Source organism: Nomascus leucogenys, chromosome 2 (assembly GCF_006542625.1).
Source record: "Nomascus leucogenys isolate Asia chromosome 2, Asia_NLE_v1, whole genome shotgun sequence".
Taxonomy (NCBI): Eukaryota; Metazoa; Chordata; class Mammalia; order Primates; family Hylobatidae; genus Nomascus; species Nomascus leucogenys.
The window spans coordinates 149,888,435-149,905,357 of record NC_044382.1 but is presented as its reverse complement, the minus strand read 5'-3'; the positions used below and the strand labels follow the sequence as shown (position 1 = coordinate 149,905,357).

General features: G+C 39.9%; 1 protein-coding gene across 2 annotated transcripts in view; it reads right to left on the bottom strand.

The window, feature by feature from the left end:
• Window positions 1-16,923, bottom strand: part of CDH13 (cadherin 13) — a 1,172,242-nt gene that overhangs the window by 34,647 nt on the left and 1,120,672 nt on the right. For both annotated transcript variants that reach the window (XM_003272479.3, XM_004087455.3), the window contains one exon: window positions 13,883-14,025. In XM_003272479.3, the coding sequence (XP_003272527.1) occupies window positions 13,883-14,025 (143 nt within the window). The remainder of the gene's footprint in view (window positions 1-13,882; window positions 14,026-16,923) is intronic.

The window sequence follows — 16,923 nt, the reverse complement described above, 5'->3', positions numbered from 1 at the left end:
CTGTTTTATTGAAACAATGTTCTTAGGTAATTTACAGCTCATTAAAATTACTTATTTTATTTTTATTTTATTTTTTAGATGGGGTCTCGCTCTGTCACCCAGGCTGGAGTGCAGTGGCATTATCTCGGCTCACGGCAACCTCTGCCTCCCAGACTCAAGCGATTCTCCTGCCTCAGCCTCTTGAGTACTGGGACTACAGGCATGCACAACCATGCCTGGCTAATTTTTGTATTTTCAGTAGAGATGGGGTTTCACCATGTTGGCCAGGCTGGTCTCGAACTACTGACCTTAAGCGATCCACCTGCCTTAGCCTCGCAAAGTGCGGGGATTACAGGCGTGATCCACTTTGCTGGTTATAGTGCATTAAAATTATTGATAACAGTTTGTAAACTCAAGTTAGCCTAAAGCTGCCTTCTTAAATCTGCTAAGTTCTGCCTAAAGGTTTCTCTGTAGATAGTGAACTATAACCTGAATGAAGGTGTAAGCAGACTGTCACCTACTCTCGTGCCAATCTCTGAGTTTGAGCCAATCAAAGGGCCAACTGATCAAATCGAGTTCAAATGAGGCAAATGCCGAATGTAACCAATCCAGCTGTTTCTGTGCCCCATTTCCATTTTCTGTACGTCACTTTCCTTTTTCTGTCCATAAAACTTCTTCCACTACACGCCTGCACTGAGTCTCTCTCAGCCTACTTTGGCTTCAGAGGTTGCCCAATTCACCAATTGTTCTTTGCTCATCTGAACTCAGTGAAATCTAATTTAGCCAAGGATTTTCTTTTAACAAGTTTAAAGAAAGTACCTTGAATATTCTGTTGGTTACAATGTGTCTTTTCCTCCTCAAGTCATCTGCAACCTAAGCATTATCAATATTATCATGAAGCATGATTCTAGAAATTATCTAGACTAGCTCTGCGGCCCCAAGCAAATAGGTCCCAAGGGCTCTTTATTTCTGTTAACCTCAGATGAGGTTTTCAGTCCTGCTCTTTTGACATCACTCCGTTCTGATCTGACAGTTTGTATCCTCTAAGAGGTATCTAAAGGAAAGTTATCTTTTGGTACCATCTTATAATTGTTCTAAACTGAGTATGTTGAGCTGTGTGTAGCAAGTTACGATGGTGTCACTTCTGCCCTTTGCAAAGCACGGTAGGGACTTCAGGGAACATGCTTTGCTTTGCTTTCTGCCTTATGTAGAACTCCTATCACTCACCTTTCCTGGCAGAATTGGCCCATCAGCAGACAGGGATTGCCGTTGCTTGGAATAAGATGCTGAGAGTCCGTCTAAATGCTCAGAAGGTACTTCAGAGTATGTGAATGGTTACAGGACTAGGTACGTGCTCTCTCTCTGTAACCATGCATTTTTTGTTAGGTTCTTATTGAAACATAGAAATCTTCATGTATCAAATACACAGTTTGAAGAATTTTCACAATCTGAACACACCCACGTAGTCTAGTACTACCAGATCAAGAAACCCATCCACAAGGTGATCTGCCGGCTAGGATTAATTTCGCTTGGGTTTGAGCTTTATATAAATGCAACCATTTAGCATCTGTTTTCTTGTTTCAGCCTTCTTTTGCTGCACACTATGTTTGTGAGATTCACCCACGTTGTTGTGAATAGTCGCAGTTCATTCATTCGTTATTATTGTATAGACTGCATTTTGTGAATGTATCACAATTTATTATTCTACTTTTGCTGGGCATCTGGAAAATTTCCAACTTTGGGCTCTTCTGAATAGCGGATATTCTGGCACTCGTGTTTTGGGGAACATATTTCTGTTGGATAGATAATACCTAGGCATGTAATTCTTGGATTATAGGGCATATGTATGTTCAGCTTTAGTTGATACTTTGTTCCCGACGTGGCTGTACCAATTTACACTTCTACCAGCTGTGTATGAGAGTTCCAATTATTTCACATCATTGCCAGCACTTGGTATTTTTCATCGTTTCATTTCAGCCATTTTATAGGGATGCTGCTGTATTGCACTTCATTGTATATCCTTGATTAATTTGTGTTTTAATTTATATTTGTATAATTTAATGTATATATCTTTATTTAATTAAGTTGAGCATCTTTTCATACATTTGTTAGGATTTGTATATTTTCTGCTATGAAGTATCTGTTTATCTGTTTAAGTCTCTTATCTATTCTTTGGGTTGTGTCTTTTGCTTACAGATTACAGGATTTCTTTTTTTTTTTTCTATTGGTTTTGAGACAGGATCTCACTCTGTCCTCCATGCTGGAGTGCAGTGGTGTGATCATGGCTCACGGCAGCCTTGAACTCCTGAGCTCAAGTGATCGACCTGCCTCAGCCTCCTGTGTAGCTGGAACCACAGGTGTGTGCCACACCACTTGGATAATTTTATTTTATTTTTTGTAAAGATAGGGTCTTGCTTTATTACCCACAGTAGTCTCAAACTCCTTGGCTCAACTGATCTGCCTACCTTGGCCTCCCAAAGTGCTGAGATTATAGGCATGAGCCACTGTATCAGGCCTGTAGCATTTCTTTGTATTACAAATATCTTCTACTCTGTAGGTTACCTTTTTACTTTCTTAACTGTGTCATTTGATGAATCAAAGCTCTTAATTTTAATATAATCTATCTTTTTTTTTCTTTTGTGGTTAGTACTTTTGTATCCTAATTACAAAAAGCTTTGCTTACACAAAGGACAGATATGTTCTCATATGTTTTTCTCTAAAATATGTATTTTTTTCCTTCTATATTTTGATCTGTAATAGATCTAGAATTAATTGTTGTATATGGTTTAAGAGAGGGGTCAGGAGGCATTTTAAAAAATATGTCTATCCAATCAACTTGGCCTTATTTATTGAAAGACCATGATTTCTCACCTGCACTGCTATGTTGTGTTGTCCTTGTTAGAATCAGAAACTGGGTATGTGTGGATTTCTTCCTGAATTCTCTATTCTATTTCATTGGTCAGCTTTTTCCTATCTTTGTGCAAATACTGTGTTTTCAATTATTATAGTTTTATAATAGGTCTGGATATATGTATGGTAGTGTAAGTTCTACAACTTATTCTTCAAGATTGACTTGGCTATTTTTCACTCCTTTATTTCCATATAAATTTTATAATCAGCATATCAATTTCTGCCCCCACCTCCATGCTGAGATTGGGACTTTGCATGGTATTGCATTGAATCCCTCAGGACAGTTTGAAAAGAACTGTCATTTCAATAGCATTGAGCCTTCCAATCCATGAACATGGTATATCTCTGTATTAATGTAGACTTAAATAGGGAGGAAAAAATTATTTTAGGCAGTCATTTGTAGTTTTCATTGTAGAGGACTTGCATATCTTTCTTTAAATTTATACCATGCTATTTGGTGTTTTTGATGATATTGCAAATAGTATCTTTTAGAATTTTATTTTCCAATTGCTTATTGCTGGGGTATATAAAACAATTAATTTTGCTTACTGATCTTATATCTGATGATCTTTACTAAAATCAGTAATAGATTCTCTGAAAATTCTTTTAGATTATTTTAGGCATATCATTTGTGAATAAAGAGATTCCTTTCTTTTAATTCCTAAGGCTAGTATTTCTTTTGCTTTCCTTCTTGCTCTGTCTGAGACTGATGTCACAAAAAAAGTTTTTAGTATTTCACCATTGAGCAACATATTTGCTGTAGCAGCAGCTTCTTCTGTTATTTTTTTTTAAACCAGACTAAAAAAGTTTCCCAGTTTGCTAAACATTATTTAAAAAAAATTCATAAATCAATATGAATGTTTTCAAATGCAACTGTTGAGATAATCATATCATTTTTGTGGGATTCATTAATATTTTTGTTAAGAATTTAAAAATTTATGCTCACGAGTGAGATTGGCCTGCAATTTTAATATCTTGTCAGGTGTTGAACAAAACCTTGTCTCATAAAAAGAGGGGTTAAGTATTTCTTCTATTTCTGTTTCTGGAAGGGTTTGTGTAAGATTGTTTTTCCTCTTAAATATTTGGAAACATGTAGTGAAGCCATCTGGATGTGTAGTTTTCTTTGTAGAAACATTTTCAAGAACATTTTTTTTCTTTCTATAAGCATTGGGCTAGTTAAGATTTTCTTTCTAATTTTTTTTTTTTGAGACATAGTGCAGCTGGGATTATAGGTGTGCACCACCATACCCAGCTAATTTTTGTATTTTTTAGTAGAGACGGGGCTTTGTCATGTTGGCCAGGCTGGTCTCAAATTCCTGGCCTCAAGTGATCTTCCTGCCTGGGCCTCCAAAGTGCTGGGATTACAGGTATTAGCTACCACGCCCAGCCTCTTTTTAGGTTATTTTTGATAAGTTTTAATTTCGGATAAACTTGTCCATTACATCCAAATTGTCAAATATATTGCATAATGTTCTTCACAATATCTTTGTATCTTTTTGATGGCTATAGTCATTTTCCCTTTTTTATTCCCAATATTGGTAATTTGTGTTTCTTTTCTCTTTTTGCCTAACAGTTTAGATATGAGTTTACAATTTTATTAATCTTTTCAGAACAAACTTTTAGATTTGTTGATTTTCAAGTTTTAAGAATTTTTTGGAGACAGAGTCTTGCTCTGTCACCCAGGCTGGAATGCAGTGGTGCAATCTTGGTTCACTGCAACCTCTGCCCCCTGGGTTCAAGTGATTGTCCTGCCTCAGCTCCCAAGTTACTGGGATTACAGGCACATGCCACCACATCTGGCTAATCTTTGTACATTTGGTAGAGACAGGGTTTTGCCATGTTGGCCAGGGTGGTCTCGAACTCCTGACCTCAGGTGATCCACCCACCTCAGCCTCCCAAAGTGCTGGGATTATAGGAGTGAGCCACCATGCCCAGCCTGGATTTGTTGATTTTGTCTTGTATATTTGCTTTCTATTTTCTAGAATTTTCCTCTGAGCACTGATTTAGTGCATCCCACAAGTTTTGACATTTCATATTTCTATTTCTGTTTTTGATTATGAGTTATTTGGAAGTGTACTGTTTTATGTTCAGTCAGTTACGGTGTTTCTGGTTATATTTTGCTACTAATGTTTGGTTTAATTCCATTGTGATCAGAGGATATACTATAAATAATTGCAGTTAAAAACATTTGTTACAATTTTCTATATGCTCTGCATGCAAACAATTTAGGTAATTTTCCTTGTGAATTTGAAAAGAATGACCTCAGTTGTTGAGTTCAGAGTTCTATATATGTTAGTTGATGAAATTTGTTAATTATTTTGTTCAAATCTTTTACAGCTTTATCTTCACTGTTTTTTCTTGAAGATGATATGAGAGATGTTTTAAAGACTCCCACAATGATTGTAGATTTGTCTACTTCTCTTTTTAGTTTTCTCTGCTCTGTATATTTGGAATCTGTGCTGTCCAGTGCATACAGATTTAGGATTGTGATGTCTTTCTTTCTGATTGCTCCCTTTATCATTATGAAATGGCCTCTTTACCTCTTGTCATGTTTCTTGTTTTAAACAGGGGTGTCCAATCTTTTGGCTTCCCTGGGCCACACTGGAAGAAGAATCGTCTTGGGCCACACATACAATACACTAACACTAACAATAGCCGAAGAGCTATAAAAAAAGCACCAAAAAATTACATAATGTTTAAAGAAAGTTTACGAATTTGTGTTGGGCCGCATTCAAAGCCATCCCAGGCCACATATGGCCCACAGGCTGTGGGTTGGACAAGCTTGTTTTAAAATATACTTTCATGTGTTTTTAGGAGAGACTGTGTTATCAAGGTATATTTTTCTTTTATTTCCATTCTTTCTTTATTCTTTTATTTAAAGTGTGTCTACTGTATGCAGCATCTAGTTTGTTGATTTTTAAAAACAGTCTGACAATATTACTTGAAATATTTAATCTGTTTACATTTTGCATTTTACTATGGTATAATTAGATATATACTTACTGTATCACTTTGTTGTTCTATTTGGCCATCTTTTTAATGTTGTTTCGCCCTCTTTTCTTATCTTATTTTGGATTAGTCAAACATCTTTCCTTCTATTAATTTGTTAGTTTTACTCTCTTTTATATTCTTTTAGTGATTACCCTAAGGGTTATACAATATAGATACTTGACTCATTAGAGTCTAATACAAAGTATTGCTTTAACTACATCTCCAATGCTGCAGAAACTCTTTTAACTACATTTATAGCCTCTCACTTTTTCTGTTATTGCTGTCATGCATTTTAGTTCTATAAATATTTTTAACTCCTTATGTCCTTACAATTTTACTTTATTTACTTTTTTACTTTATACATACTTAACTTTCTATTTTATTTATGTTTCTTGTGGTTCTATGCCTCTCTGGTATCATTTTCCCTCTGCCTGAAATATTCTCTTTAGTAAAAGGCGTAAACCTGCTTGCAACACAATTCCATTTTTTTTTTTTTGCCCCAAAAGTCTTTAATTCACCTTGATTTTGAAGGGAAAAATTTGAGAACTATAGAATTCCAGGTTGGTAGGTATCTTTACAGTGCTCAGAGAAATGTTATTCCATTGCCTTCCACATTCCATTATTTCTATTTAGAAGTCAGCCATAAGTCATATTGTTGCTCATGTGTAGGTAAATGCCTCTTTTATTCTCAGGCTATTTTTAACATTTTCTCTTTGATATTGTCTTTCATTAGTTTGATTTTAGTCTCCTGAGGTGTGTTTTTCTTCAAATTTATCCAGCTTGTGGTTTGCTAAACTTTTTGAATTAATAGGGAGAATGTCTTTCATCAGTTTTGGAAAATTCCTGGACATTATGTCTTCAAATATTTTTTTTCTGCTCCATCATCACTCTCCTATCCTTCTGTAACTCCAATTCCACACACTAGTCTTTTGCCAGATTTTTTACCATTCTCTATCCTCATTGTGCTTCCCTTGTGGTGTTTGCTATAGACTCATATTCCAGGTTAAAAATCCTGGGTTCTGCTGTTAAGTCTACTAGTGAGTTTTTAATATGATGATATGTATTTCAGTTCCGGAATATCTATCTCATTCCTTCTTAAAGATTTCAAATCTCTTGTGTAAATCTCTCTGCTTCAATCTATCTTTTATTCTGTGTCCTTGAACATACTAATCATATTTATTTTAATGTTTTTGTGTGCTAATTCAAATATCTGGGTCCTCTGTAGTCTGATTTTTCTCTTGATCATCACTTACACATTCTTGCTTCTTTACAGGTCAAGTAATTTTTATAAAATTGTAGATTGGGCATTATTAAAAAATGATTGGACAGGCTCCAGATTACATATTCTGCTATGAGTTTTTCCACCTCTTGTATTAGTCAGATACGATGGTGTATGAGTCCCTTTTCATGCTGCTGATAAAGACATACCGGAGACTGGGCAATTTAAAAAAGAAAGAGGTTTAATTGAATGTACAGTTTCACATGGCTGAGGAAACCTCACAATCATGGTGGAAGGCAAGGAGGAGCAAGTCCAATCTTACAGGCATGGCAGCAGGCAAAGACAGAATGAGGAAGACACAAAAGTGGAAACCCCTGATAAAACCATCAGATCTTGTGAGACTTATTCACTACCATGAGAACAGCATGGGGGAAACTGCCCCCATGATTCAATTATCTCCCACTGGGTCCCTCCCACAACACGTGGGGATTATGGGAGCACAATTCAAGATGAGATTTGGTGGGGACACAGAGCGAGACTGTATCAGATGGAGACTTGCTTCTTCAACTTAGTAAGGGCTTGAAAGGGTCAGGCTGTGCTGCAAGTTGAACAAGACTGAGTCAACTTCTGGCTTACTCCTGTTGCTGGGCAGGGCCCTACTGGGATTTTGATTGAAAGTCTGGAGTATCTTAGCCTGAAAGGCTCCAGGTAATCCAATTCTTCCCTTCAGTGGTTACCATCCTAACTCTCCAGCCATCCCACACCCCATCCTTTAACCCCTTGTACCTTCAAAATCTGGCAAATATCTTAAATGGGAGAATGGCTATGTATTTGAGGAGAGCTTGCTTCCTTTGGTAGGTCTCTGTTTTCTGTGAGACCCAAGGAGATTTCACTCTGTCCTTTAGGGCATTTGTCCACAGAGGAAAAGCAGCCCCTCAAGTTTCCAGTTTGTCACAAAAGCTCCCTGTGATTCTGACACCCATTTCTAATTTCTTTCCCTCCATCTTAGGCTCTCTTCATGGGCCAAGCCTGACTCTCACCTAGAATCAGAAAATGCACCCAGAGAAGAAAAAGGTTTTCTTTTTGAAATGATTTTTCCCTCTTTGGTATTTTAGTTTATCTAGGTGTCACTGCTTCTGCAGCTCCCTGATTCCTTTACAATTAAGATTTTTTATATTATATGATTTTTATAATTTATCTAGATTTTTCTAGATTTACAGTGGGGATACTTCCGTACTATATCCTACATGGAAGTTCCTGAAGCCATATATTTTATCAACATGTTTTGGCATAAATTCCCGAGTTACTCTTTCTTTGGAGAAATCAATTTATTTTGGTTTAGCTTTCCTAGTGTTATATGCCAAAAATCCTTCTTCTCTCATTCCATCAAATAAATTAAATTTCTATAAAACTAATAAAAACAAATGCTCACTTTGGATAAAGTTGAGAGATCAGTTAGCACTGTTTACTTTTTTTTTTGAGACAGGGTTCTCATTCTTTTGCCCAGGCTAGAGTGCAGTGGTGTGATCTTGGCTCACTGCAGCCTTGACCTCCCTGGGCTCACGTGATCCTCCTTCCTCAGCCCCCTGAGTAGCTGGGACTACAAGGCATGTGCCACTGTGCATGACTCATTTTTGTATTCTTTTTGGGGATGGAGTTTTGCCATATTGCCCAGGATGGTTTTGAACTCATAGGCTCAGGCCATCTGCCAACCTCAGCCTCCCAAAGTGCTAGGATTACAGGTGTAAGCCACCGTGCTTGGCCTACTAACTTTGATCTAATAGACAGTGTTGGCTTTTCCTGGTTAAACATAACACCTAGAGGTAAGTTTTTGGTGACGCAAAAAGGAGCTTTTAAAAAAAGTTGCTCTGATTCACAAGGGCTTTTTAATTTATCTTCTTTTTGCTGTAAGTTCTTTGGGTCTTGTTCAAGATTATTATTCCTAACGATGGTTTTGTATATTAATGCCAACCTGGTTTCTATTTACCATTGCATCTTTGGGGACATTTTAGCTCTCTAGAAACATCTGTGGCACCAGATTTTAAATTTCCTTCTCTGATATTAGTGTTAACAGAGTTAGACAACAAGTAGATTTCAAACTGTGTATTTCTTGGGTCATGGAAGGATCATTCCTGGCTCTATTCTTTCCTTTCTGAAGTCCCCACTGGGGTGGGATTAACATGTAGTGAACATTTAATATGGCTTTTGATAGAGAATCTAGAGGGTACAGCACTTCACTCATTTCTCACAACAACGTTACAAGTAGGAATTATCTTCTTCATTTTGTATACGTAGAAAACGAGACTCACAGTCTGTAAAAAGCTTTCAGAGTTACACAGCCAGGCAGTTCATACAGGAGTATGCTGAATGTTGAGAAAACATAGATGAGACTCAATGAGTCTCAAAGATGAGAAACAACTGTAAGGCATCATTAGGTCCTGACTACATTGTAAATTATTTCTTCAAAATCAGACAGCTAGTAAGTGGTATGCCAGAAGTTTAGACCAGATTGCTGCTTCCACACAGAAATTTTAAAGACTGTTAAAAATGCAAGAAACTAAAGGTAGAAAAATGCCATCCTAATGACACGACTTTTAGAAAGTCAACTAAATTTGGTGTCTGTTTCCTAATCTGCAAATTTTGGTTTCATTCTTCTTAATATTCGGGACAAGGTATAAACTCACACAGTGTCACTTAATTGATTACTGCATACCTGTAAAGAAGGCTCTCGCTTCTGGTAACAATTCAAGTATACTGCATTTCTAGTTTCTTTGGATTTATAATTGGACAAAAAATTTCACAAAGAAATGCCAGCCATGCCACGCTATATTTCATCCATGCTTCATGACATTCTTTGCTGAGAAATTTCTCTACAAACACAGATGCTTCCACATAGTACAGAACACTGCCATTGTTACTTTAGCTGATCAATAATGGATACTTTTCATTTCACACAGCATTTTAAACATTCTTGGCTTATTTTCATCCCTGATTATGTAGTCAGCACTCTGTCTAGACCTCTTGCCTCTGGAAAGCTTTTCTGTTCTGATAAGTCCAATCTCTTCTGCATGGGCAACTCCCTAATCAAAATCTCTCCTTATTCCATTTCTATCTTGCCAGCTTCTTCTGGGACATAATCTCAACACCCACCCTCTGAAAACAGGAAGGACCAATCCTTTGAAACTCACCTCCTGTTTATGTTCATGAAATAATCACTCCTGATTTCTGGACCAGAAACCTGAATATTGCATTTCTCTAGCTCATGTTCAGTATAAGCTCTTGACAAAGATTTGTTTCTTCCTTTCAGATGTTACCTAGGTTCTTCCTCTCTGGTGCATTTATGCTATGCTTGCGCAGACTCTGACCCCATCAGCTAAGATACCTGCTATGGTTTCTAACACATTTACCCACTGGAGGCTGACTTTTCCCCAACTAACCTCACTACCTTGGCTTGGTCCTCTCTCTTCTCTTACCTGTATTTCTGCGGCAGCTGCCTAATGCCTCCCTCCTCACATCTTGCCATCACTGCGTCTATTTTCTATGCTGCTATAGGATGTATCTTTCTTTTTTGTGGAGGGGAGGTATATTTTTTTTTAGTAGAGATGGGGTTTTGCCATGTTGGCCAGGCTGGTCTTGAACTCCTGGCCTCAAGCGATCTCCCCACTTCAGCCTCCCAAAGTGCTGAGATTGCAGGCATGAGCCACTGTGCCTGTGTATGTCTGTAAAACACAATGTTTATTCTGGGGGCAAGTGGGTGACATTTTCAAGGCCAAAGTCCTTGGCATAGCGTGTGGAGCATTTCATGATTGATTTCTTGATTTATTCTACAAGCATGTGAGTGCCTGCTCTAAGTCAGGCCCCATGGTAGGTACTGGGCATTCAGCACAAGACCCAGTTCCAACCTTAGAACAGTCTGGTATCCACATGCTTCTCTGTCCTTATCTTTGCATACAAAGAACCTGCCATGCTAGCTTCCACTAATGCTGACCAACTTCCCAACTTCTCACATATTTACTCTACTAGAATGCCTTACCTATTTTTTTTTTTTTAAAATAGTTAAGTTAAGCACTTGCTACAAGCAAGGTACTATTCCAAATGCTTTATAGGTAATGACTCCTTTAAATCTTGCATTACTTTGCTAGAGTTGCCATAACAAAGTGCCATAAAGCAGTGGCTTACACAACAGAAATCTACTGTCTTACAGTTCTGGAGGCCTGAAGTCCAAGACTGAGGCATCTGCAGGTTTGGTTCCTGCTGAGGGATGTGAGGAAGGCTCTCCTCCCAGCCTCTCCCCCAGCTGCTGGAAGTTTGCAGGGAATCTTTGGAACTCCTTGACTTGCAGAAGCATCACCTTGACCTCTGCCTTCATTTTATGTGTTGTTCTCCCTGTGTGCATGCCTGTCTTCAAATTCCCCCTTTGATGAAGACATCAATCATATTGGATCAGGGCCCACCTTACTCCAGCATGACCTCATCTCAACTAACCACATCTGCAACAAGCCTGCTTCCAAATAAGGTACATGCTATGGAATCAGGGATTAGGACCCCAATACATCAACATTGAGAGGACACAGTTCAGTCATAACAATTGTTAAAGTAAATTAAAATGGAAATTAGGCCTGAAGAACCACTGGGCAGAAAAAGCCAGTTAGGTTTCATAAGTCACCTTAACCTTGCTTGATTTGCAAACATAAGCAAAACTGAACATGAGCTATTTCTTTTTTTTTTTTTTTTTTTGAGATGGAGTCTCACTCTGTCACCCTGCCTGGAGTGCAGTGGCACAATCTCGGCTCACTGCAACCTCTGCCTCCCAGGTTCAAGAGATTCTCCTGCCTCAGCCTCCCGAGTAGCTGGGACTACATGCGTGTGCCACCATGCCCAGCTAATTTTTGTATTTTTAGTAGAGATGGGGTTTCACCATATTGGCCAGGCTGGTCTCAAACTCCTAGCCTTGTAATCCACCCACCTCAGCCTCCCAAAGTTCTGGGACTACAGGCATGAGCCACCGCACCCGGCCAACATGAGCTATTTCTTATAAATGACTACATTAAAGAAAAATGAAACTTAAGGCTAACCAATCAGAAGCTGCCAACTAACTCTTAACACCAGAACTAGCATGCCCTACCTTTAATCAACATATCCTTCATCACGCAGGTGAGATGTCCCCTCTCTCAGGCAGCTCTCCATGACTACACCCCAGGCTGGACACGGGCTTCTCTGGGCTTAGCTCCATCAGAACAGTTAGGACACTCTACTGTGATCTTCTGTGTACTTGACTAGCCTTCCAAATAACTCGTGAGCCCTCTGAACACAAGGACCATGTATTATTCATCCATGAGTCTCCAGGACCAAGCACAAGATCTGGTCCAGCTCTCAGTTGCTGAACACTGTCTACCTGATATTTCATTGCGTCAGTTTCCTCCTCAAGAAGTTTCAGGGTCTCCTAGTTCCCTGTTCTATCAAATGAATCATCTGGCTTTGAAGATGTAACTTTTCCACATACATCCAAATAGATTCCTACATATGCTCTTATAGCAGACACAACAGTTATTTTTTCCTTTTCTTACCTCCCGTGCTGTGCCCCCTTCCAGTTGTGATTCCTCTGCCTTGGATTCCTGGGTAATGCTACTCATCCAAATCCCACCTGTCTTTCAAGGCTAACCTGAAGGCACGCTTTTATTGTGAAGCACTCTCTACTTATTGTATGTCACATGGATTGCTCACTTCTTAGACTTGTCTCCTAACAGTTTGTGTGAGTAGCCGGCATATGAGGACCAGGACTGAGAACTCTTAGTTCACCCTTGTTGAGTATAACAATGGGCACCTATAAATATTCATCTTGATATGGAAGGACTCAAAACTAAGTCTTTAGCCAAAAACAGCTGGCTTTTAGGAATAATAGGGAGAACAAAACTTCTTGTGTGATTGACACAATACACATTGCAGCTTAACATGTCGCCAAACCAACTGGAATGCCCTCATCTCCGTTAATGGCAATCCTGTCAGCTTTGCATTCAGAGTACATAGGACCTCTCTTTTTCTCATCCCTTCCTAGTCTCTGGTCCAGGCCACCATCTTGCATAGATTACCCTGCACTCTCCTAAGAGGTTGTCCTCCTTCTGCCCTTGTGCCCTACAATCTGATCTCAAAGGAGCAGAGAACAATCATGGCACTTTGAACTTCGCCTCCTTTCTGCACGTCAGCTCCATGAGGACAGCTTTTGTTTGGTTTACTGCTGTACCCCCAGCATCTAATCAGGGGCTGGCATATGGATAGTGCATTATCATCTTTCGAAAGAACAGTAATTGCTTTGTGGTTGTGCAGCTGCTAACTGAGTGTACCTGATACCTTTCCTTGGCAGCGCATCATAATAGGATAAAAGCCACGGGAACAATTCAATTGTCAGGGTCAGTGATGTCCTCTGGGACTTTCTTTCTACTTGCATTAAGTCCAAGAGCCTCTTTGCAAATGAGAGCATGACACCAAGACAAAGCACATCAGCGTGGCTTTCTAACCTCCATGCCTGCCCAAGGTGGGACAGAGTGAGTTCACTGCTCTGACCTCTCATCAGACATTATTCACTTTCCAAAAAGATCTGAGGATTCTGGTACTTGGAGATATTACTGAACTCAACATGTGTATATTTAAACATTTACTTTGCTGTTCCCACACACTTACATTCTTCCCAAGAACACCCCTGGGTGTATCAGAAGAAATTTAAAAATGTAAAGGTATATTTGTAGCAGAAAAGTATACCCTTGATGGTCTTTGTCAAGTACTCACCACTGTCAATTGCCAGGAAGAGAGCAGTGTACACGCTGTTGTCGACAAATGGGGACTCACGGTCCAGCACTGCTGTGGTGTCAACAGTCCCATTGATGGGGTTAATATTCAGCCAACCTGCTGGGTCCTTGTAAACAGAATACCTGAAAAAAATCCCCATAATGTCAGACTCTGCATTCAAAGTAGATTTAAGAAATATTTACATAGTGCAGAGCATGAGCTCCTATGCTAGGTGCTGGATCATAGTTAACTAAAATCCAAAACCATCATTTCTGTTACAGTTGCTCATTCACAAAGTCAAGAGGCCACTGACTCTGGGTCTGCTTTGTGTTAAGCACTTTGCATGTGTGCCTCCTTTATTCCTCTTGACACTCCGAGGAGGAAGATGTTCTTGCCATCTGCCTAGCTCTCACAGAGGCAAAGCAGAATTCACAACCCACATCCTGAGTCCACGTCCAGTCTTGTTTCTTTCACACCTGAGATGTATCTTGTCTGTGGACTAGTGGGAGAAGTGCTGTTGTGAAGGTACAAGCAAGGTGCATCAATGCTTGGAGGAAGAACTCACTACCTCTGATCCAGGGCAATATTGGGCACCTCACAGAGAATGCAGCATCCAAACCAAGACAGGAGGAATACATAGGATGTCATCAGAGAGTGAGAGGACAGACAAACCAGGAAGAGAGAACATGAGTTAACAAATTGTATTAGTCTGTCTTCACACTGCTGATAAAGACATACTCAAGACTGAGTGATTTACAAAAGAAAGAGTTTTAATAGACTCACAGTTCCATGTGGCTGAGGAGGCCTCACAATAATGGCGGAAGGTGAAAGGCACGTCTTATGTGGTGGCAGAAGAGAAAGAATGAAACCAAGCAAAATGGGTGTCCCCTTATAAAACCATCATATCTCATGGGACTTATTCACTATCACGAGAACAGCATGGGAAAGACCAGCCCCTATGATTCGATTACCTCCCACAGGGTCCCTCCCATAATATGTGGGAATTCAAGATGAGATTTGGGTGGGGACACAGCCAAACTGTTACAGATGGAACAGAGACATTCGATAGGATGTAGGTTACACGAGGGCAAGAAATTTGTTCACTGCTGTGACACCAGTTGCTTGAATACTGCTTAGCACATATGCGACACTCAATAAATATTTGTTGAATAAATGGATATTTAGGGACTAGAAAGTAGAGGGTTGCATTTGAAACAGTTTCTTTAAGGGAACTAAAAGTTAATGAGTTTTGAGAAACAGATTAGACAAGATTATAGAGAACCTGAACTACTGTTTTGAGGGGTTTTAACTTTGGATAATGGGAAACCATCCAAGATTTTAAAATGTTACTTGTTTTGAGGTTGCTCTTTTGATACTTAAACAATATAGACGCATAGAGTAAGAAATTAATAGTCTTATCTATCAGGGAGACTCCACTGGGCATGACTCAGCTTTCTGTGAATTGGGTAGCTTGGATAATGTGCCACTTGCAGATCTAAGCCAGAAAGATGCTGTCGGCACTTTGCTGCCATTTCCTACCTATCTTTGAAGTATATCCCCATGAAGAGCCATGGGAATCTTGACATTGGTAAAGATGCATGAAGTTGATTTTCTCTGCCTTGTATGGCCAGGTTTGGGTCTAAGGATGTTTAAAACCTGATTTAACCAACAGGATTGAAAATCTCCAACTGAAGGGCTTGGAGCAAATTACCCCCGAGTCTTCACAGGGAAAAAGATATCCACCTCCTAATCCTGGAACTTGGAAATGTTACCTTATAGAGCAAAGTCTTTACAGAGCTGAGTTAAGGATTTTGAGATGAGATTATTTTGGGTTATCTTGGGGGTGTTTGGGGGTTGCTAAATGCAATCACAAGGGTCCTCAGCGGGAGGCAGAGGAGATTTGAGACACAGAAAAGGAGAAGACCACGTGATGGTGGACGCAGAGATTGGAGGGATGCAGCCACAAACCAAGGAATGCTGCAGCCACCAGAAGTGGGGAGTGGCAGGAAGGATCCTCCCCTAGACCTCTAGATGGAGCATGGCCCTGCCAACACCTTGGTTTTGACTCAGTTAGACTGATTTTGGACTTCTAGCCTCCAGAACTGTGGGGGAATAAATTTCTAGCCTCCATGTTTGCAATAATTAGTTATCGTGGCATTACTAATTTATTATAGTAGGTATAATATCCCCACTCACAGATGAGGACTCTGAGGCACAAACCAACATCTACGCAAGTCATAGAGTCAGAATGTGGGCCCAGGTGTCTGACCTTGGAGCTGCAACCCTGAACCCACACTCAAAACTGCTGCTTCCCAGCTAACTTATTGACTCAGGGTGGGTGGTCAGCAGGTATGTTTCATCTGAAGGATCTTACTTCGAAGAAGATACTGAATTCTGAAAAAAGGTGGCCTCTGAGGATAGAGTTAGGTTGAATCAAAGTGTGGTGGGTGGGATTATTCAGATGTAGGTGGAAGCAAGGGGGATGCCTCCTGTGTGGCCAAGGAGAAGAAGAACTGCCTTTGTCCATGACTTAAAGGTCATCTTGGGGGCTGCAATGGGATTGTTACCTGGGGGAGGCTGTGGTCACTGAAGAAGGGATGGTTAACTTGGGTTGTTGAGAAGGGGAGCCAGGGAATAAGAAATTGCTGGCTGACAAAGGGAATGGGCGTCTATGCAGTCACCACAAGCCTCATGGCGACCCAGGACAGACAGCAATTCACCTACCACCCTCGCCTGGCCACCATCCAGAGCCCCTCCGGGTGTTCCCAGCCTCTCCTGGAGTCTCAGAACCAACCATCTGGAGGTCTTTGGGCTTCCAGTCGGCATTGACAGATGCTCTGATGCAGCGCTGTTGTAAATTTAATTCACACTGAGGAAGTCTGGGTTGGTATCAATCCTTTTTGTGTTGGGGTCATGTGAACTGACCTGAGAATCAAATCAAGTTTTTGTCCTGCAAAGTGGATGCACCAGACCCCCCAACTGCAGAAGGATGCCAGGAGAGGCTCCTGCTGATGCTTCCCGGAAGGCGTCTGGCCTGTTCT